The 15384-nt window shown below is 66.4% G+C and overlaps 1 protein-coding gene across 2 annotated transcripts in view; it reads right to left on the reverse strand.

The window, feature by feature from the left end:
- Nucleotides 1–1079: 1079 nt before the first annotated feature.
- TAFA5 (TAFA chemokine like family member 5) overlaps nucleotides 1080–15384 on the reverse strand; it is an 87620-nt gene continuing 73315 nt past the window's right edge. For both annotated transcript variants that reach the window (XM_059681350.1, XM_059681349.1), the window contains exons 3-4: nucleotides 9628–9755; nucleotides 1080–1978 (exon numbers count right to left, since the gene is read on the reverse strand). In XM_059681350.1, coding sequence (XP_059537333.1) covers nucleotides 1970–1978; nucleotides 9628–9755 — 137 coding nt within the window. In that variant the 3' untranslated portion in view covers nucleotides 1080–1969. The remainder of the gene's footprint in view (nucleotides 1979–9627; nucleotides 9756–15384) is intronic.

Raw genomic sequence — 15384 nt, forward strand, 5'->3', positions numbered from 1 at the left:
CACGGAGCCTGGCGGCTGCTGGGGACCCCGCCCCATGCGGGGGCACCGCCTCCGTGACGAGGAACCCACATCTCGGCTGGCGCCTTCACGCCAAGACACCCGTGCCTAAGTGTGTGGTGACCGAAAGGTAAATGAAACGCGGGGGTGGGACTTAAATACGCGATTTCCTGTCCTGTCTGGAGTCTACGGGGCGGGACGGTTGCTATATAGTTGTGTGTTTTTTAACTTTTCTTTTAGTAGCATAGACCTAGCATAACACTCCTGTTAATGGCTCGTAGGTAGTATATATTTCACCAGAGACGCGGGGAAATGGAGGGGCCTGGCGAGGAGGGCGAGGGAGGGCAAGCCAGGACCGTCCTGCCCTGGCCGGTGTGGCTCAGCGGGTAGAGCGCCGGCCTGCGGACCCAGGGTCCTGGAGGGTTCCATTCCGGTCGAGGGCACGTGCCTCAGTTGCAGGCTCCTCCCGGGCCCGGGCCCTGGTCGGGCGCTTGCAGGAGGCAGCCCATCGATGTGTTCCTCTCACATCGACGTTCCTCTCTCTCTCCCTCTCTCTTCCTCTCTCTCTAAAATCAACGGGGAAATATCCTCGGGGGAGGATTAACCAAAAAAAGGGCCCAGTGGCAAACCGGCCCGTCCCGTCCCGTCGGGGCAGGGGAACCCTCCGAGGGAGGGCCTGGGGGACCGACGCCTGCCGTGCGCCTCGCCCGACCTCCGCCACGAGCCGGGCTGAGGGGCGGCCGGAGGGGGCGCACGCTGCCCCCCGAGTCTGTGCCTGTGACGGGGGAGAAAAAGGGGCACCGCTCCCCAGAACGGGGGAGACGGAGGATGGTCCGCTCCCTGAGACAGGCCGGCAGGCGGGACACGGGAAGCCAACCGGCGCCCAGCCGGGGTCCCCCACGTGCACCCACGCGCACCGCCCTCCCGCGTGGCCACGCCCTGGCCCTCAGCTCGCTGCCCCGACCCCGAGCTCCCGCCACGCCCCCCGGAGCCCTCAGGCCCGCCCTCCAGGGCTGCCACATTCATGGTTAAATAGGATTTCCTACAAATATACAACATATAAAAACTGTTAAATATATAACTTTAGGCTTTGCAAAATACATTTAATGATCTCTTTCAAACAAGGGTTACTTCAGTTTCCTTTCATTGCTTTCTGGAGCTAAATGGTGCATCGATGAGACGGCAGTCCCAGGAGACGCAGCATGCGCGCGGCGAAGACCGAGCCTCCCGCGATCGGTCGGAAATGGAGCGACGAGGCGGGCGACGTGGTTAAAACGGGTTTAGTAGGTCAGTCCGTGTGGCGTGGGGGGCGGCCCGCGGCCGTGTCCCCGCGTGGGGACGGGCCGTCCCGCGGGGCAGCCGGCATCCTCCCCGCGGTGCGGGGGCTCAGGGCGCCCCGCAGTGTTCGTGGGGCGGGGGTCTCGGCCGGGGCCGCCCTCGGCGCGGGGCCGGGGCCGCCAGCATGTCTGTGCCCGTGCCCGTGGGGCCCGGGCCCGGGCGTGGGGGCGAGTCCGCGTTAAAATAGATTTGCTCTTTGGTCTATCGAGTATACTGAAGGGTAAGAAAATAAAAGCGACTCGGACAGTCTGGGCGCCGAGAGGCCCCTGCGGCGCCCAAGAGTCAGTCCTGCCGACCGGCTGTCGGTCTCTGGGCTGCAGCCCCTCCGGCTCCTCCTCCTCCTCCTCCTCCTCCTCTTCCTCCTCTTCCGGGGGCACAGCCAGGGTCTGGCCAGGGAAGGCAGGCGAGGCCAGGCTCGGGGGGACGCGGGGCACCCCCACTGCGTCCCAGGCGGGATTCGACGTGCAGCCGGACAGGCTCAGCTCAGAAGGCCCGGGACGTGGCCGTCCGTCCGGTCGGGCTGCAGAGAACGGAGGGCGGCCGACTGCAGAGAGGGCGTCGCGGCAGGAGGGCCCTGGCCGGGCGGCCTCTCCAGGGAGCCCAGCCCCTCCGGGCCCTGCGGGGCCTGCGTTTGTCAGGAGACCTGAGGAGGAGAGAAGAGAGCGGTCAGGCCTCCGGACTCCACGGGTCCCTGTCGGGAGCAATGGAGCCCAGGAGACGCCCCCAAGGCCGCCCGGCAGGGACAGCCCCGCAGCCGCTGCCCACTGACCCCCAGGACGGACACTGGACGGAGGCCTGAGTGCCGGGGGTGGACACCAGCTCTCAGCAGCCCCCGCCCCCTTGTGTCCTGGTGGGACGCCTCGTGGACGGTGACGACAGGGCACGACCGGCCAGGGTTGGGGGGCTGGGTCTCTCTGCGGGTGTCTCTAGGGTGTCCCCGGCCGTGCCCCGTACACAGCAGGCGCTGCCTCGTTGCACAGAGAAGAGCGGTGGGTGCCTGTGCGTGGACCCGCGGAGCCCCTGGGTGGCCCCAGAGCCGGGGAGTGGGGGGCGTGCAGGTCCCTGGTCCATGAGGCCCCAGCACCCCCAGCCACCCCGCATCTCAGAGTCCAGCGAGCGGCTGCCAGGGGTGACGTGTGTCCCAGGTCACGGCTCTGGGGCAGCGGAAATACCGCCGTCAGAAGGACACAGAAAAGCCATGGGTGACATGTCTGTCCCAGGTCACACTTATTTAACACTTTGCCTGAGCTGCCTGCCTCCTCACGGGGCCACGTGGACACGGCCACGGAGGCGTCACACCACCCTGACCCAGGCCCGGCGACGCTCCGGGCTCCTGTCCCAGAGGCGGGGCTGGGACCGTCGGCCGGTGTGGCCCTCCCAGCTTCCTCGCAGCTGGCGGGCTGCCCGCGTGTTTCCTTATTGGCCTCCGCGAACCTGGGCCGGGCTCCAGGGTGTCGCCTCGGGTGCACCTGGCTTAGCAGGTACCACGCCTGCCCTCCGCCAGCTGTGCGGACCGGCACCTCGAGGCCAGCGTCCCGGGCAGCAGAAGGCGCTACCCGGGCTCCGGGTGAGTGTGGGTAGCACTGACCGCGCAGCCCTTGAGGCGGGGGGTGGGGGGCGGGGGGTGGGGGGGGTGGGATGGGGGTGATGGGGGTGATGGGGGGGTGGGGGGAGGAGGCGGGGGCGTGGGCAGTACCAGGGTTATTGAGATGCTACAGAGAGAACCAGACTGGAGTCTCATTATTGGACGCAGGCTGATAGCTGTAAACATGTTTATTGTTTAGTAAATAACTTCGCTTCTCTAGGAAAAATCGCGTCTTGAATCTAATGTGGAAACATTATTTTTCTGCCCCAGCCAGTGTGGCTCAGTGGTTGGGCGTCAACCTATGAACTAGGACAGGGATGGCGAACCTATGACACGCGTGTCAGAGGTGACACGCGAACTCACTTTTTTGGTTGGTTGATTTTTCTTTGTTAAATGGCATTTAAATATATAAAATAAATATCAAAACTATACGTCTTTGTTTTACTCTGGTTGCAAAGATCAAAAAACTTCTCTATGTGACACGGCCCCAGAGGTAAGTTAGGGTTTTTCCAAATGCTGGCACGCCGAGCTCAGAAGGTTCGCCGTCACTGAACTAGGAGGTCACGGTCCAATTCCCGGTCGGGGCACAGGCCCGGGTTGTGGGCTCGATCCCCAGCGGGGGGCGTGCGGGAGGCAGCCGACCCAGGATTCTCTCTCATCATTGATGTTTCTCTCTGCCTCTCCCTTCCTCCCTGAAATCAATAAAAACATATTTAAAAAGGAATAAAACGACTCTGCCCTCAGAATGGCTCGCTTCCTCTCTGCTCTGAGCTGCCCTCTGAGCCTGACTCCCAGGAGGAGCTGGAAGTCTCTGGGCCAGGCTGGGCCCCGCGAGGACTCCGGGGAGGGCTGGCGCCTGGGTGACGGCCACGCGGCTTCCTCTCCGGGGCAGGAAGCGAAGCATCGTTGGCGCCTGGGGCTGGGTCCCCAACACGAGGATCCCCCACCTGGCACGGGCGAGGCTGCTCCGAGCCCTCAGTTAAAGGAGGCGCCGGAACAGTCCGCGCATCACAGCAAAGGCGTCCCTGAGCCGTGGCCTGCGAGCAGGGGCAGGGCAGGGCCCGCCTGGCTGCCCGCGGTGTGACATGTAGGCCATGCTGTGCTGGCATCCCCGTAACTGGCCTCCTAGAGCCTCCTGGGGACACCAGCACCCCCCTGCCCCCCACCCCCCACCTGTGAGGCCCTGAGCAGAGGGCCCGCCCCATGGCCAGGGCCCTGCAAGTGACCTGCCCAGCCTGGGAGCCGTTTTAGTGGCTGAGTGTTCAGCGCTGTTAGCAGCACAGAAAACGGTGCGCACCACGTGAACGGCCTGGGCAGTGAGGTGCGTTCGTACGTTTTAAATACAGAACCGTGTCTGAGGGGCCTGCCAGGTGCCGGGGCCCGTGAGCCGCCGCGCTTTGCAGATCAGCTCCTGGGACGGGGCGGCTTCCTCACCCATCGGGCCCAGGAAGGGTATGGGGGCCGCCGCTCCCTGCAGGGGCTGAGCGGAGGCTGTGCCCTGATGCCCGCACCCGGGGGTGGCACCCAGGGGGCCTCACCGCGGGGGCCCTGTGCGGACGCCGTGGCGGGACGGGCTTTCTGTGCCCTTCCCTGCAGGGAGGAGAGGGCGACCCTCGCCCCGCGGGGCTGCACCTGGGACAGGGCCACGGGTGGGGCAGGGGCCTGCGGGCTGGGACGTCCACCTGGGCCGGGCAGCTGACGTGGGCCTGGGGGTCGCAGCCTGCAACTCGCACCCTCAGGGCGTGTGCTCTGCTGAGTCACCCCCAAGTTTAACGTGTGGGTTCAGGGAAGGTCCCCGCTCCCTTCAACCAGGACAAGCCCCTCCCAGCCTGGCCCGGAGACGCCGGGCGACCCCGAGGTCATGCCCCGTTTCTGTTCTCTCGGTGCTTTGAGGTGACAACCACCTGCCCCGTCACAGAGGGTCCTCCAGACCCCACCTGTGCAGGGAGGGCACCCCTCACCCAGCTCCAGCAGGCGGGGGGCCCTCCGCCTCGGCCAGGCTCCTGAGCTGACCCCCTCAGTCAGCACCCAGCAGGCGGGGGACCCTGCACCTCAGCCAGGCTCCTGAGCCCCGACCCCCCCGGGCGCCTGGGGATCTGTCTCCTCCGCAGGCGGGTCTGGGTGGCGGGGCCCAGGCTCAGTCTCAGGGGATCCAGCCCAGGATGGCCGTGTCCCGCTGGCCCAGCCCTGAGGCCCCTCGGGGTTCACTCTCCCTGCAGCGCCGCCCTGTGCTGACCCCAGGGGAGACGGGCAGCGTCCTCCTGCCTCTCGGCCCAGCCAGGTCACCACCAGCTCTGCCGGGGGGCTGCGCCCACCCCCCGGAAGTCTCGCTGGCTTCTGGAACCACCCGGCTCGCCAGACAGCGTGTTGACAGGCGCGTCCTCTGTGTCCCCTGGCTGGGCTCCCAGCAGCACCGCCTGCGGCTCATCACTCCTCGCTGCAGCTCCCCGGCCCCCCGGCCCCAGCGGGCGCCTGTCCCGAGCTCACAGGCGATGCCACAGGGACCCGGAGGTGACAGCGGGCGGCCGGGGCTCCGCCAGGGCAGCACCGAGCCCGCCCTCACCCCGGCTGAGCCTGGGCCGGCTTCCCTTCTACCTGGTCGCGTCCCCTAAGGGTCTCATCCTGAGGGGGCCCTTATCCCAGAGGCCCCAGCCTCTCCCGCCGCCGCCAGAGGTGGTCCGCATGCTGTCCTGCTGCTGCTCAGAGCTCCCTCCGCTCCTGCCGGCTCCGCTTATTTACTCTTTCACGTTAATACGACGGGAGGCCTGCCCAGCACACCCGCTGGGCACTCGGAAGGCCGCCTGGGAGTTCACCTGCTCACCTCCCACCTGGCACTTCCCGGCCGCCGACCCCACGCCCCGGGGCGGGGCTGCTGACCCTGGTTAGCCCCGGCCAGGTGGGCAGACAGGTGCGAAAGGGCCCGGCGGGATGTATCTGCAGCCTTGCCGGCCATCGTCTCTCCCGCGACGACTCCGCTTGGCATTGCAGCGCGAACGCGTCCTTCGAAGACGTGTGCGTGAACACAGGGCCGTGTCCCAATAAAACTTTATTTACAAAAACCGGTGGGGGCCGATGTGGCCGCTGGGCTGTAGTTGGCCGACTCTGGTCTGGGCCGCCGCTTGTCTGTATGCATGCAACGTGCCGCTGAATGCAAGCGAGGATCCTCTCTATTCCGGGCGGGTCTCCTGTAATAAACTGTAATTAGTTTTCAAGGCGTTTCAGCGGATTCTCCAGGGCTCGGGAGGCACCTGCCTGCCTCATCTGCACGCAGTAACGATCCTGTTTCCTCGCACCAAATCCGCACGGGGGTGCCTTTGCCAGATCTCCCCGGAGCGGGCGCAGGGATGACACCTGGTCCCAGGGCGGGGACGGGGCCTGGCTCCCCGCCCTGTGGGCTCAGGCCTCAGGGGGCACCGGGTCCCCGAGGCCCCGCCGTCTCCCTAGGCTGCGGGCAGGTCCGCTGTGCTCGATGCTGCTGTTTTTCTGAGCAGGGAGACGGGTGTCGCCTGTGACTGCGCCTCTCCTGGGTGAGGACGAATTTTTTATTCGTCTCCGGGTGGGCTCGGTCCCGCTCCTGACTCTGAAAGATTAAAATGCGCTTCCATCTCCCACATAAATCCACGGCGTGGTGGCGTGTTCCGTCCTTAAAGGGCAGCAGGACGCAGCGGGCTGTGATTCTGTGCAGGTTCAGACGACACGGGACCCATCGCCTCCGCCCCGGGGAGTGCACATTCCAGGGGCTGAGTCCCCCACATTGATCGGCAACCCCCAAACAATGCGGGGTCCGCGGGGCCTCGAGGGCGCTGTGCTGAACGAGGTGACCTTGCCGTGACCTTGTTGACCTTTGGGGGCGCCTCTGGCATCGGCTTCACTCGCCCCAAAGGACCTGGGCAGCGTCCCGGGTTCTGGGAGAGTCGCCGGCGCAGTGCGTTTTCGGCTCCCGCCGAGCCTTCCGCTGGCGAATGCGGGAACGTCTCTCCTCCTTTGGCTGCTTGTGGCGCCCCCTCCCCCACATTCAGTGCTCAGTCCACTGGGGCGCAGTGCACCCCTGGTGATCCGAGACCCCGTGCAGCTGCTGGCCCGTCTTCCGGGAGGTTCACTGTCCAACTCACAACAGTCACCGCACGTGACGGCGGCGAGGACGCAGCCTGACAGTCCCGCCAGGCGCAGCCATCGACCCCAGGCCTCTCCAAGTCCACGAACGCGTCTTTCTCTGCACTGGCGTCTTTCTCCTCGTTTCTTAGGGTGGCTTTTCGTCTTTCTCCTCGTTTCTTAGGGTGGCTCTTCATGGCTAAGATGACTTTCACTCTTTCTTGTTTAGAAATGAGGTTGTTTAAAGGCATGCGCACACTGAGGAGTCCACCTTTCAGGGAACGGAGCCTGGGACCCTTCAGTCCACAGGCCGTGGCTCTATCCGCTGAGCCAAACCGGCCGGGACGGCCCCTACAGTCTAAGTACTGGGCCCATCGTGCAGGCCCGGCCCCTCGGGGGTGAATTGGCTGCAGTCCCCTTGTGTGCTGGTGTCCCAGGGGTGCGGCTGCTCCCTGAGCTCTGGGGATCAGGGGGGTCCATCCTGTATCCCAGCATCCAGTGTGGAGCCAAGCAGGGGTGTGGGGGTGGGGGGAGCGGGCAGGGGTGGGTGGGGAAGGGGTGGGGGAAGAGGGCAGGGGTGTGGAGTGGGGGGAGGAGAGAGGGGTGTGGTGGGGAAGTGGTGGGGGGAGAGGGCAGGGGTGCAGTGAGGAATGGTGGGGGAGGGGAGGGGCACAGCAAGCCCTTGTGTACCCCTGACCTCTCTGGCCTCAGGGACACCCCACCCCACCCCCCGCCACTGGGTCGGGCTCCTCGGCTGGGCGCTTCCTCCGTGGCAGCCTTTCTCGTTTATGTATAAAGCGACACAGAACCGCTGCTTTAAGGCAAAGCGAGACGGGCGCAGCGCATCCCGGAACAGCCGCGCGGTGATGCCTCCTCTTAGGAAATCGGCCCAAAGTGCCCCCAGAAAGGACGGGGCTGGGCAAACCACGTCTTTACTGTTGTATCTGAGCTCCTTTCTGCCGAGGAAATGAGGAAAGTCACAGCTCACGGTGCCGCTGCTGCCGTGGCCGGCGCGTTGCTGCTCACACGCAGAACCATTAACGTGGCCGGCGCGTTGCTGCTCACACGCAGAACCATGAACACACGGCCGGCACCGCCGCGACGATAGCGGCGGCGGGAGGAGCACCGGGCGGACTGCGGTCGGAACCGAGGAGCGATCGGCTGCTCGCCGTTCCTGCAGGAAAGGAGCCGGGCGCCGGCCCGCGTCGCTGCCGTGGCGGCCACCGTCGGTCCCCACCACCCGCTGCCTCCGCCTCCTGCACAGAGGCCTTGGCCCTGGGGGGACGCTGTCTCCAGACCAAGGCCCCCAGCGGAGCCGGGGAGAAGGCCGAGCTGGACACCCGCCTGACGCCAGGGCCCCGCGGCCCCCGCTCCGTCCCTGCGCCTCCCGCCGGACGGACCACGCGGGTCTCCAGAAAGGGCACCCGCCTGGACACCGATACGCTGACATTTTTTTTTAATTGACTTCAGAGAGGAAGGGAGAGGGAGAGAGAGAGAAACATCAGTGATGAGAGAGGCACTTCGATCGGTCGCCTCCTGCACGCCCCCCGCTGGGGATGGAGCCCACAACCCGGGCCTGTGCCCTGACGGGGAATCGAACCCTGACCTCCTGGTTCCTGGGACGACGCTCAGCCCACTGAGCTATACCAGCCGGGTGACACTGTTATTGTTTCTTCTTCCTTCCTCCCACTGCGATAGTGACCCACTGAATTAATCCACAACCACTAGCGGGGTGACGGCCTGCACTTTGGGGGGCGTGGTCTGGGGTGCCAGCACCAGCACACGTGGGGACTGCAGCCAATTCACCGACTCATCCCATGCATCCACGGCCCCGGTGCAGACAGAGCCCGCCCTCCGGCAGCTCAGGGAGGGGCAGAGGGGAGGGAGCGGCCACGGCCCACGCGGGGGAGGGGGACGAGGTGGGGGACGGCGGCTGCGGCTGGGGGAGGCGCGGGACCGAGAACGTGGCTGCCGGGATGGGGTCAGCAGGCAGGAGGCCGAGCTGTCCTGTCTCTGAAAGCCCAGTGCACGGAAATCCGCCCGTGGAGAGACGAGGAGCCCGGGGCGCCGACCTGCCAGCCCCGAGAGCCGCCGCGGCCCTGAAAGTGGGGTCGTCTGTCCCCGCTGCACGGTGTTTGGGTCAAGGGCTCGGCTGGCCTCTCGAGAAGCTTCGGAAACAGGTCACCGCGGCCGGGGTTCCATCAGAGCGAGACCCCTCGGCAGGTGCTCAGGGAGCAGCAGCACCTGGGCCCTGGCGCCCGCACGCGGCTGCTCCGCGGGACCCACCCTCCCGGCTCCTGGGAGGCCACCTGCCTCCAGGGAGCTCGTCCACCAGGAGAGGAGGCCGGGCCCCAGGGCGGGCCATGTGCCCCGGGCCTCTCCCCGGCCGGCCCAAGCGGGGCAGGTGTCCTTCCTGCACCTGGACTGGCAGGGGCACCGGCCTGGCACCCGTGAAGTGCCAGGCGCCCCTCCAGCACAGGTCAGGGAACATGCCTTCGGTGCTGCGGGCACGGGGGCTGCAGTGCCAGGGCCGGGGGGGGGATACCCCTGGGTGTGCTGCACGGCCGAGCCCGCTCCCCCGCCTGGGCCCCCCAGACGCCGGCGCCCCTACGCACCGTGGTAGTCTTGATGCGCCCTCCGGGCTGCGTGCAGGTCCAGCCGGAGCGGTTGATGAGCAGGTCGCAGCCTTCGCCCTCCAGGCAGGGCCGCATGTCACACCACTGCTTCGTCTTGATGATCCGCGCTGCGGGGAGAGGAGAGCGGTCAGTCCTGCTGCCCAGACACGGACGCACCCCGCACCCGACTCCGCAGGGCCTCAGGGACGGATCAGCCTGGCGGTGATGCCACCAGCTGCCAGGTGGTGTTTCAGCTCCAAGTTCCGTCACGCACACAGGGCACAGCCCCAGCACTGAGCCCACGGGGAGAAGCAGGGATGGGGTCTGAGAGGAGCTGGGGAACCGGGTCCAAGTGAGGACAGAACGGGCCCGTCTTCATGCACCTGCCCCACACCTAGCGTGCCAACGGCGTGCCCGCACCCAGCGTCCTGCTGTGTCCTGCCCCTGCCTCAGCCACGGTGCCTGGCTACATGGTTCACACATACACACACGTGTGTACCTGGACACACACAGAAATGCACACGAACAGGTACACACATGCACCAACACATGAAACAGCACACATGTACATGTGCACACACATGTGTGCATGTACCTGCACCCATCGCCAGGCGTGCAGCCTGGCATGCAGTGGGCAGGTGGGCGTGTTTGCAAAATGAACACAGTGGACCTTGGAGTCAGGGACCACGGGCGTGCGGGGCCAGCCTGCAGAGGGCGCTGCGGGCCACGCTCACACACACGCCTTTTGTTTGCCAAGGAAGCTGGGCACGCCCGCCCGGCCCACTTCCTGCTGGAGGCCGCGGGAGGCGCAGCGCCGGGCCCCCACGTCCCGGGGACAAAGGGCCTTTCATGCCCACACGTCACAACTTCATTCCTCTGCCCGGGCTCCAGGCAGCTCTTGGCCGGAGCAGAGCGTCCGCGAAGGGCCGGCCGTGCTGAGGGCCTGGGGCAGGGGCTGAGGCCGGGACGGCGGTCACAGCCACAGGGGCCCCCACGGCAGGTCGGGAGCGTGGGCCCTTCATGCCGTGTCCCCCAGGCCTGTCCCCAGGCCCACGGAGAGCAGGTGAGTCCAGCCTGGGCCTCTGAGGGGACAGTGCAGCCCCAGGACTGCCCAGCCTGGCCTCCCCCCAACCTCTTCACCTCACACATGCACATGCGTCCACACAAGCACACGTGTCCACACAAGCACACACGTCCATGCACACACATCCACACAGGCACATGCATCTACACCAGTGGTTCTCAACCTTCTGGCCCTTTAAATACCGTTCTTCATGTTGTGACCCAGCCATAACATTATTTTCGTTGCTACTTCATCACTGTCATGTGGCTACTGTGATGAATCGTCATGTAAATATCTGATATGCAGGATGGTCTTAGGCGACCCCTGTGAAAGGGTCGTTCGGCTGCCAAAGGGGTCGCGACCCACAGGTTGAGAACCGCTGATCTACACACACACGTGCACTCACATGCACACATTCGCAGGGCGTGCACACACAGGCACTGGCCTGTGGGCTTCCCGGTGTCCCTAGTGAGGACCCCAGGGGCTCGGGCCCAGCCAGGGGGACCTGGCCCGTTCTGGGCCCCGCGTCCCCCTCTGTGAGGACCTGGCCCGTTCTGGGCCCCGCGTCCCCCTCTGTGAGGACCTGGCCCGTTCTGGGCCCCGCGTCCCCCTCTGTGAGGACCTGTGGGTGCTCTGGGCCCAGGGGCTCCTTCCTCGGCCCCCAACTCCCCGAACACAGCCGCTGCTGCCGCCCGGACACCTGTGGGCAGCGGAGCTGATGACATGAGCGCCGGGAGGACAGGAGGGGGACACAGAGGGCGGGGCCGCCGAGGGGCGGAGCGGAGGGTGAGGAGGGCGAGGGGAGGCAGCGGCCGCGCCCGCGGGTCTGGGGTCCTGGGACTGGGTCAGGGGACGGCCGAGGAGCGGTGGGCGCGACGGGCTGTGGGTCCTGGACACGCAGCGGCCCGGGCAGGCTCTGGCCCATCCGCCGAAAGGCCGGTTTGGCAAACGGTGGCTGGTGAGGGACAGGCTGTGGCAGCCACGGGGTGACCTGGGCGGGAGGGAGGGAGGGGCGCAGCGACGCCTCCTTAAAAGCCAGGGCAGCCCCTCCCCGTGGGCTCGGCCACACCCCACTCGGCCACCAGGACAGACTGAGGGAGGTCTGCCAGGCCAGGTGCCCACTGGCCCCTCACAGCCCCCGGGCCGCGGCCTGGCCCTCAGGACCCTCCGGGAGACAGGGGGACGGGCCTCGCCCTCAGGACCCTCCGGGAGACAGACAGGGGGACGGGCCTCGCCCTCAGGACCCTCCGGGAGACAGACAGGGGGACGGGCCTGGCCCTCAGGACCCTCCGGGAGACAGGGGGACGGGCCTCGCCCTCAGGACCCTCCGGGAGACAGGGGGACGGGCCTGGCCCTGGCCGCTTTGCTGCGTCGGGATGACGAGGCCGGGCCAGCTCGGTCCTGCCAAGGCCTTTTTCTCCGAATAGTCGGGCACCTGCCCTGCGCGGGCATCAGCCTGGCCGCTCGCCAGTCTCCGCGGTGATGGGCCAGGCCCTTCGCGGCAGCCAATCCCACAGGAACAGGCCTCGCGGGGTGGTGGTGGGGAGACATGGGACCCCCCAGCGCCAGGGCCTGGTGGGACTTCCTGGGAGAACAGGTGTCTGCACACACACCTCACACCGTGCTTCACACTGCACCTTCAACCCCACGCTGTGCCCCCGCCCCTCAGTCCTGTGCCCCCCGCTCTCCCCCCGTCCTGCGCCCCTGCCCCACGGCCCCCCGCCCCTCAGTCCTGTGCCCCCCGCCCTGTGCCCCCCGCCCCCCAGTCCTGCGCCCCCCGCTCTCCCCCCGTCCTGCGCCCCTGCCCCACGGCCCCCGTCAGCCAGGGGACTCGCTGACGAGCCCGCAGGTCCCCCGTGGTGAGCCCCCGTGAGTGCGTGTCTGCTGCACCATCTGCCTGTGAAATGGATGCTGCCGATTTGAATTCTATCGGTTTTGCTGTTGAGTTTGTGTTTAATTTTTAAACCGGCTTCAGTTTACTCCAGTTTGTAGTCTAATGAGGAGTTTGCTATATTCTTGCAACATGACAATAAAACGATTGGGGTCAGTGTGGGGTCCCCTCCCTCAGACGGGGTTCACTGGCCGAGGCGAGGACCGGGCTGCCTGCCCGCAGGGCCTGTCGGGAGGGGCTGAGCAAGGGGCGCCCACGGGGGCCGGGCTGCACACTGAGCGGAATGCTGGGCAGCAGCAGGGGCTCCGAGAGCCTGGCCTCGGCCAGGAGGCCCCCAGGCCCAGCCACAGGGGCTCCGGTGCCCGGGAGTCACCCTGCGGGAGGCCCAGCAGAGACCCAGGGACCAGGGCACAGGCGTGTGCAGGGAGCACGGGTGTGGGGACCTGGACGCAGGCGTGTGCAGGGAGCACAGCTGTGGGGACCTGGACGCAGGCATGTGCAGGGAGCACGGGTGTGGGGACCAGGACACAGGCGTGTGCAGGGAGCACGGGCGTGGGGACCAGGACGCAGGCGTGTGCAGGGAGCACGGGTGTGGGGACTTGGATGCAGGCATGTGTGGGGACCTGGATACAGGCGTGTGCAGGGAGCACGGGTGTGGGGACTAGGACACAGGCGTGTGCAGGGAGCAGGGGTGAGGGGACCTGGATGCAGGCGTGTGCAGGGAGCACGGGTGTGGGGACCTGGACGCAGGCGTGTGCAGGGAGCACGGGTGTGGGGACTTGGATGCAGGCGTGTGCAGGGAGCACGGGTTGGTGCAGATGCCCACTGTCCCCTTGGTCCTCCCGACGCCCTCACCCCCAAATCTAAGGGCCTGGACCTCGGGGTGACCTTGCTGGGCTCCAGCTGGTGGCCCGCTTCCAGGGACAGCCACGCGGCCGCGTGCTGCTGACTTGTCTGGACAGATGGACGGGCCCAGCGGCGCGGATGGCGGGCGCTCGGGGACCAGCTGCGCGCCGCATCCCAGGCCTCGCTGCTCACAGACTGCCGGGCTCCCTGCAGAATAAGCTGTTTCTTCGTTTCCATTAACACAGGAATCTGCCTGCTTTACTCAACAACTTGGAAAAGTGAGTCATCCAGACCCGAGCGGCAGGGCTGTGGCGGACGCTGGCACGGCCCGGCACAGCCAGGACCAGGCCTCCACGGCGGGCGGCCCACAGGACCGGCCCCAACCTCCTGGATCTTGCTGTGACGGGGGGAGGGGGGGGCGCGGGGGGCGGTCAAGCGACGCATGAAAAAGGGGCAGTCAGCACTTAATACGCACGGCTACATACCGATTATACACCTATGCACGTCCCACACAAAAGCTACACACACGCACACGCACATCCCACACACGCTGACCCACAGAGTCGCAGCGGGTCAGACACGCCCAGGGTTCCAGAAGAATCTACCGCGTGAGGGTTGAGGCAGGACCCCTGCAGACGCCTCGTGAGGTTCAAGAGGCCCTGGCCCCCCACCTTTTTGCTCCAGAAGCTCAGGTACTAGCTCAGGCAGAGGCAGTGGGGCCAGGAGGTCAGAGGGCACCTGGTGGCCCCAGAGACGTCCTGAGGCGCCGCCCCTCCCAGGGCCCTGGGGACCCGGAGGAATCAGAGGAGCTCGCCCTGGACAGGGCCAGGACGGCGTGAGGACAGGTGCCGGACGCTGGGGCCCTGGGGGTGCAGGGGGCTCTATCCGCCTGCCCCGCCTGCAGGGTTGGCTGTCACGGGTTCAGGAAAACGCAAACAAACCCAGGACCCCCCCACCCCCGAGACCTTCTGAGCTCCAGAGGAAACATCCATGCTTGGACCCACCTGGTGAGGGTGCCCATGGGGCGTGGAGCAGGGCCATCGGCCGTGGGGTGCTGCCACCTTGGAGGCAGCGGGGAGGCCCCCACCACCAGGGCAGCCCGAGGGTCCGAGGGTCCAGGGGCTCCAGGCCTTGGCCACAGGAGGCCATCCGCTCCTCCCCCCAGACCCCGAGAGAGGAGGAAGAGGGGCCTGTCCCCTGCCCCACCCCCGCACGCCGAGCCCTTTCATCATTTTGGAAAAGAAAAATCTGCAAAACCCAGATTACGCCTTCAAATGAGACTGAATCTTCTTCCTACAACTTCTCGGCAGCATAATTGAGTGAGAACAGTCCCGATAATTATTTTTCCTTTAAATAGTTACAGGAGAGCGGATTAATTTCCAGGCCGGCCCTCTGATGAGGGTGATTCATTAGCGGGAACGGTCCCCCGGCTCGCGGGCCGGGGAGGCCGGGGGGTGCTCATCAGAGGGCAGCGCAGCGAGGGGCTCGGCGGCAATCAGCTGAGACGGAGAGAAAGGGAAACAGCTCCGCGCTACCTGCCCCCTCCCTTCATTAGGCGGAAGGAACGCCGGAGCGCGGAGAAACCACTCCAATCATTTGTCTTGGGCCAATTTCCACAAATTGACAGAAGCTGCTGAAGCGGGAGAAGAGCGAGGCGGCCGCCGTGTCACGTCCGCGTGGGGCGGGGAGGGGAGGGTCCCCTCCTTCTGGGGGCCCCGGGCTCTGTGCGGGGGTGTGGGGGCGCTCAGCCCTGTGGGGGCCCCAGGAAGGCCACGACTCTGTGGGGAGGACAGCACCCCCTCCTCCACTCAGACAGGGACACCCCTCCGCCCTGGAGGAAGTCCCCTCATGGTGCCGTGGCCACAGGGCTGTGCTGGGGGTCAGTCTCTGGGGTCGTGAGGGGTGACTGTCTAGGCCAGTGGTCGGCAAACTCATTAGTCAACAGCCAAATAGCAAC

This window comes from Myotis daubentonii, chromosome 2, assembly GCF_963259705.1.
Source record: "Myotis daubentonii chromosome 2, mMyoDau2.1, whole genome shotgun sequence".
In the NCBI taxonomy this organism is placed as follows: domain Eukaryota; kingdom Metazoa; phylum Chordata; class Mammalia; order Chiroptera; family Vespertilionidae; genus Myotis; species Myotis daubentonii.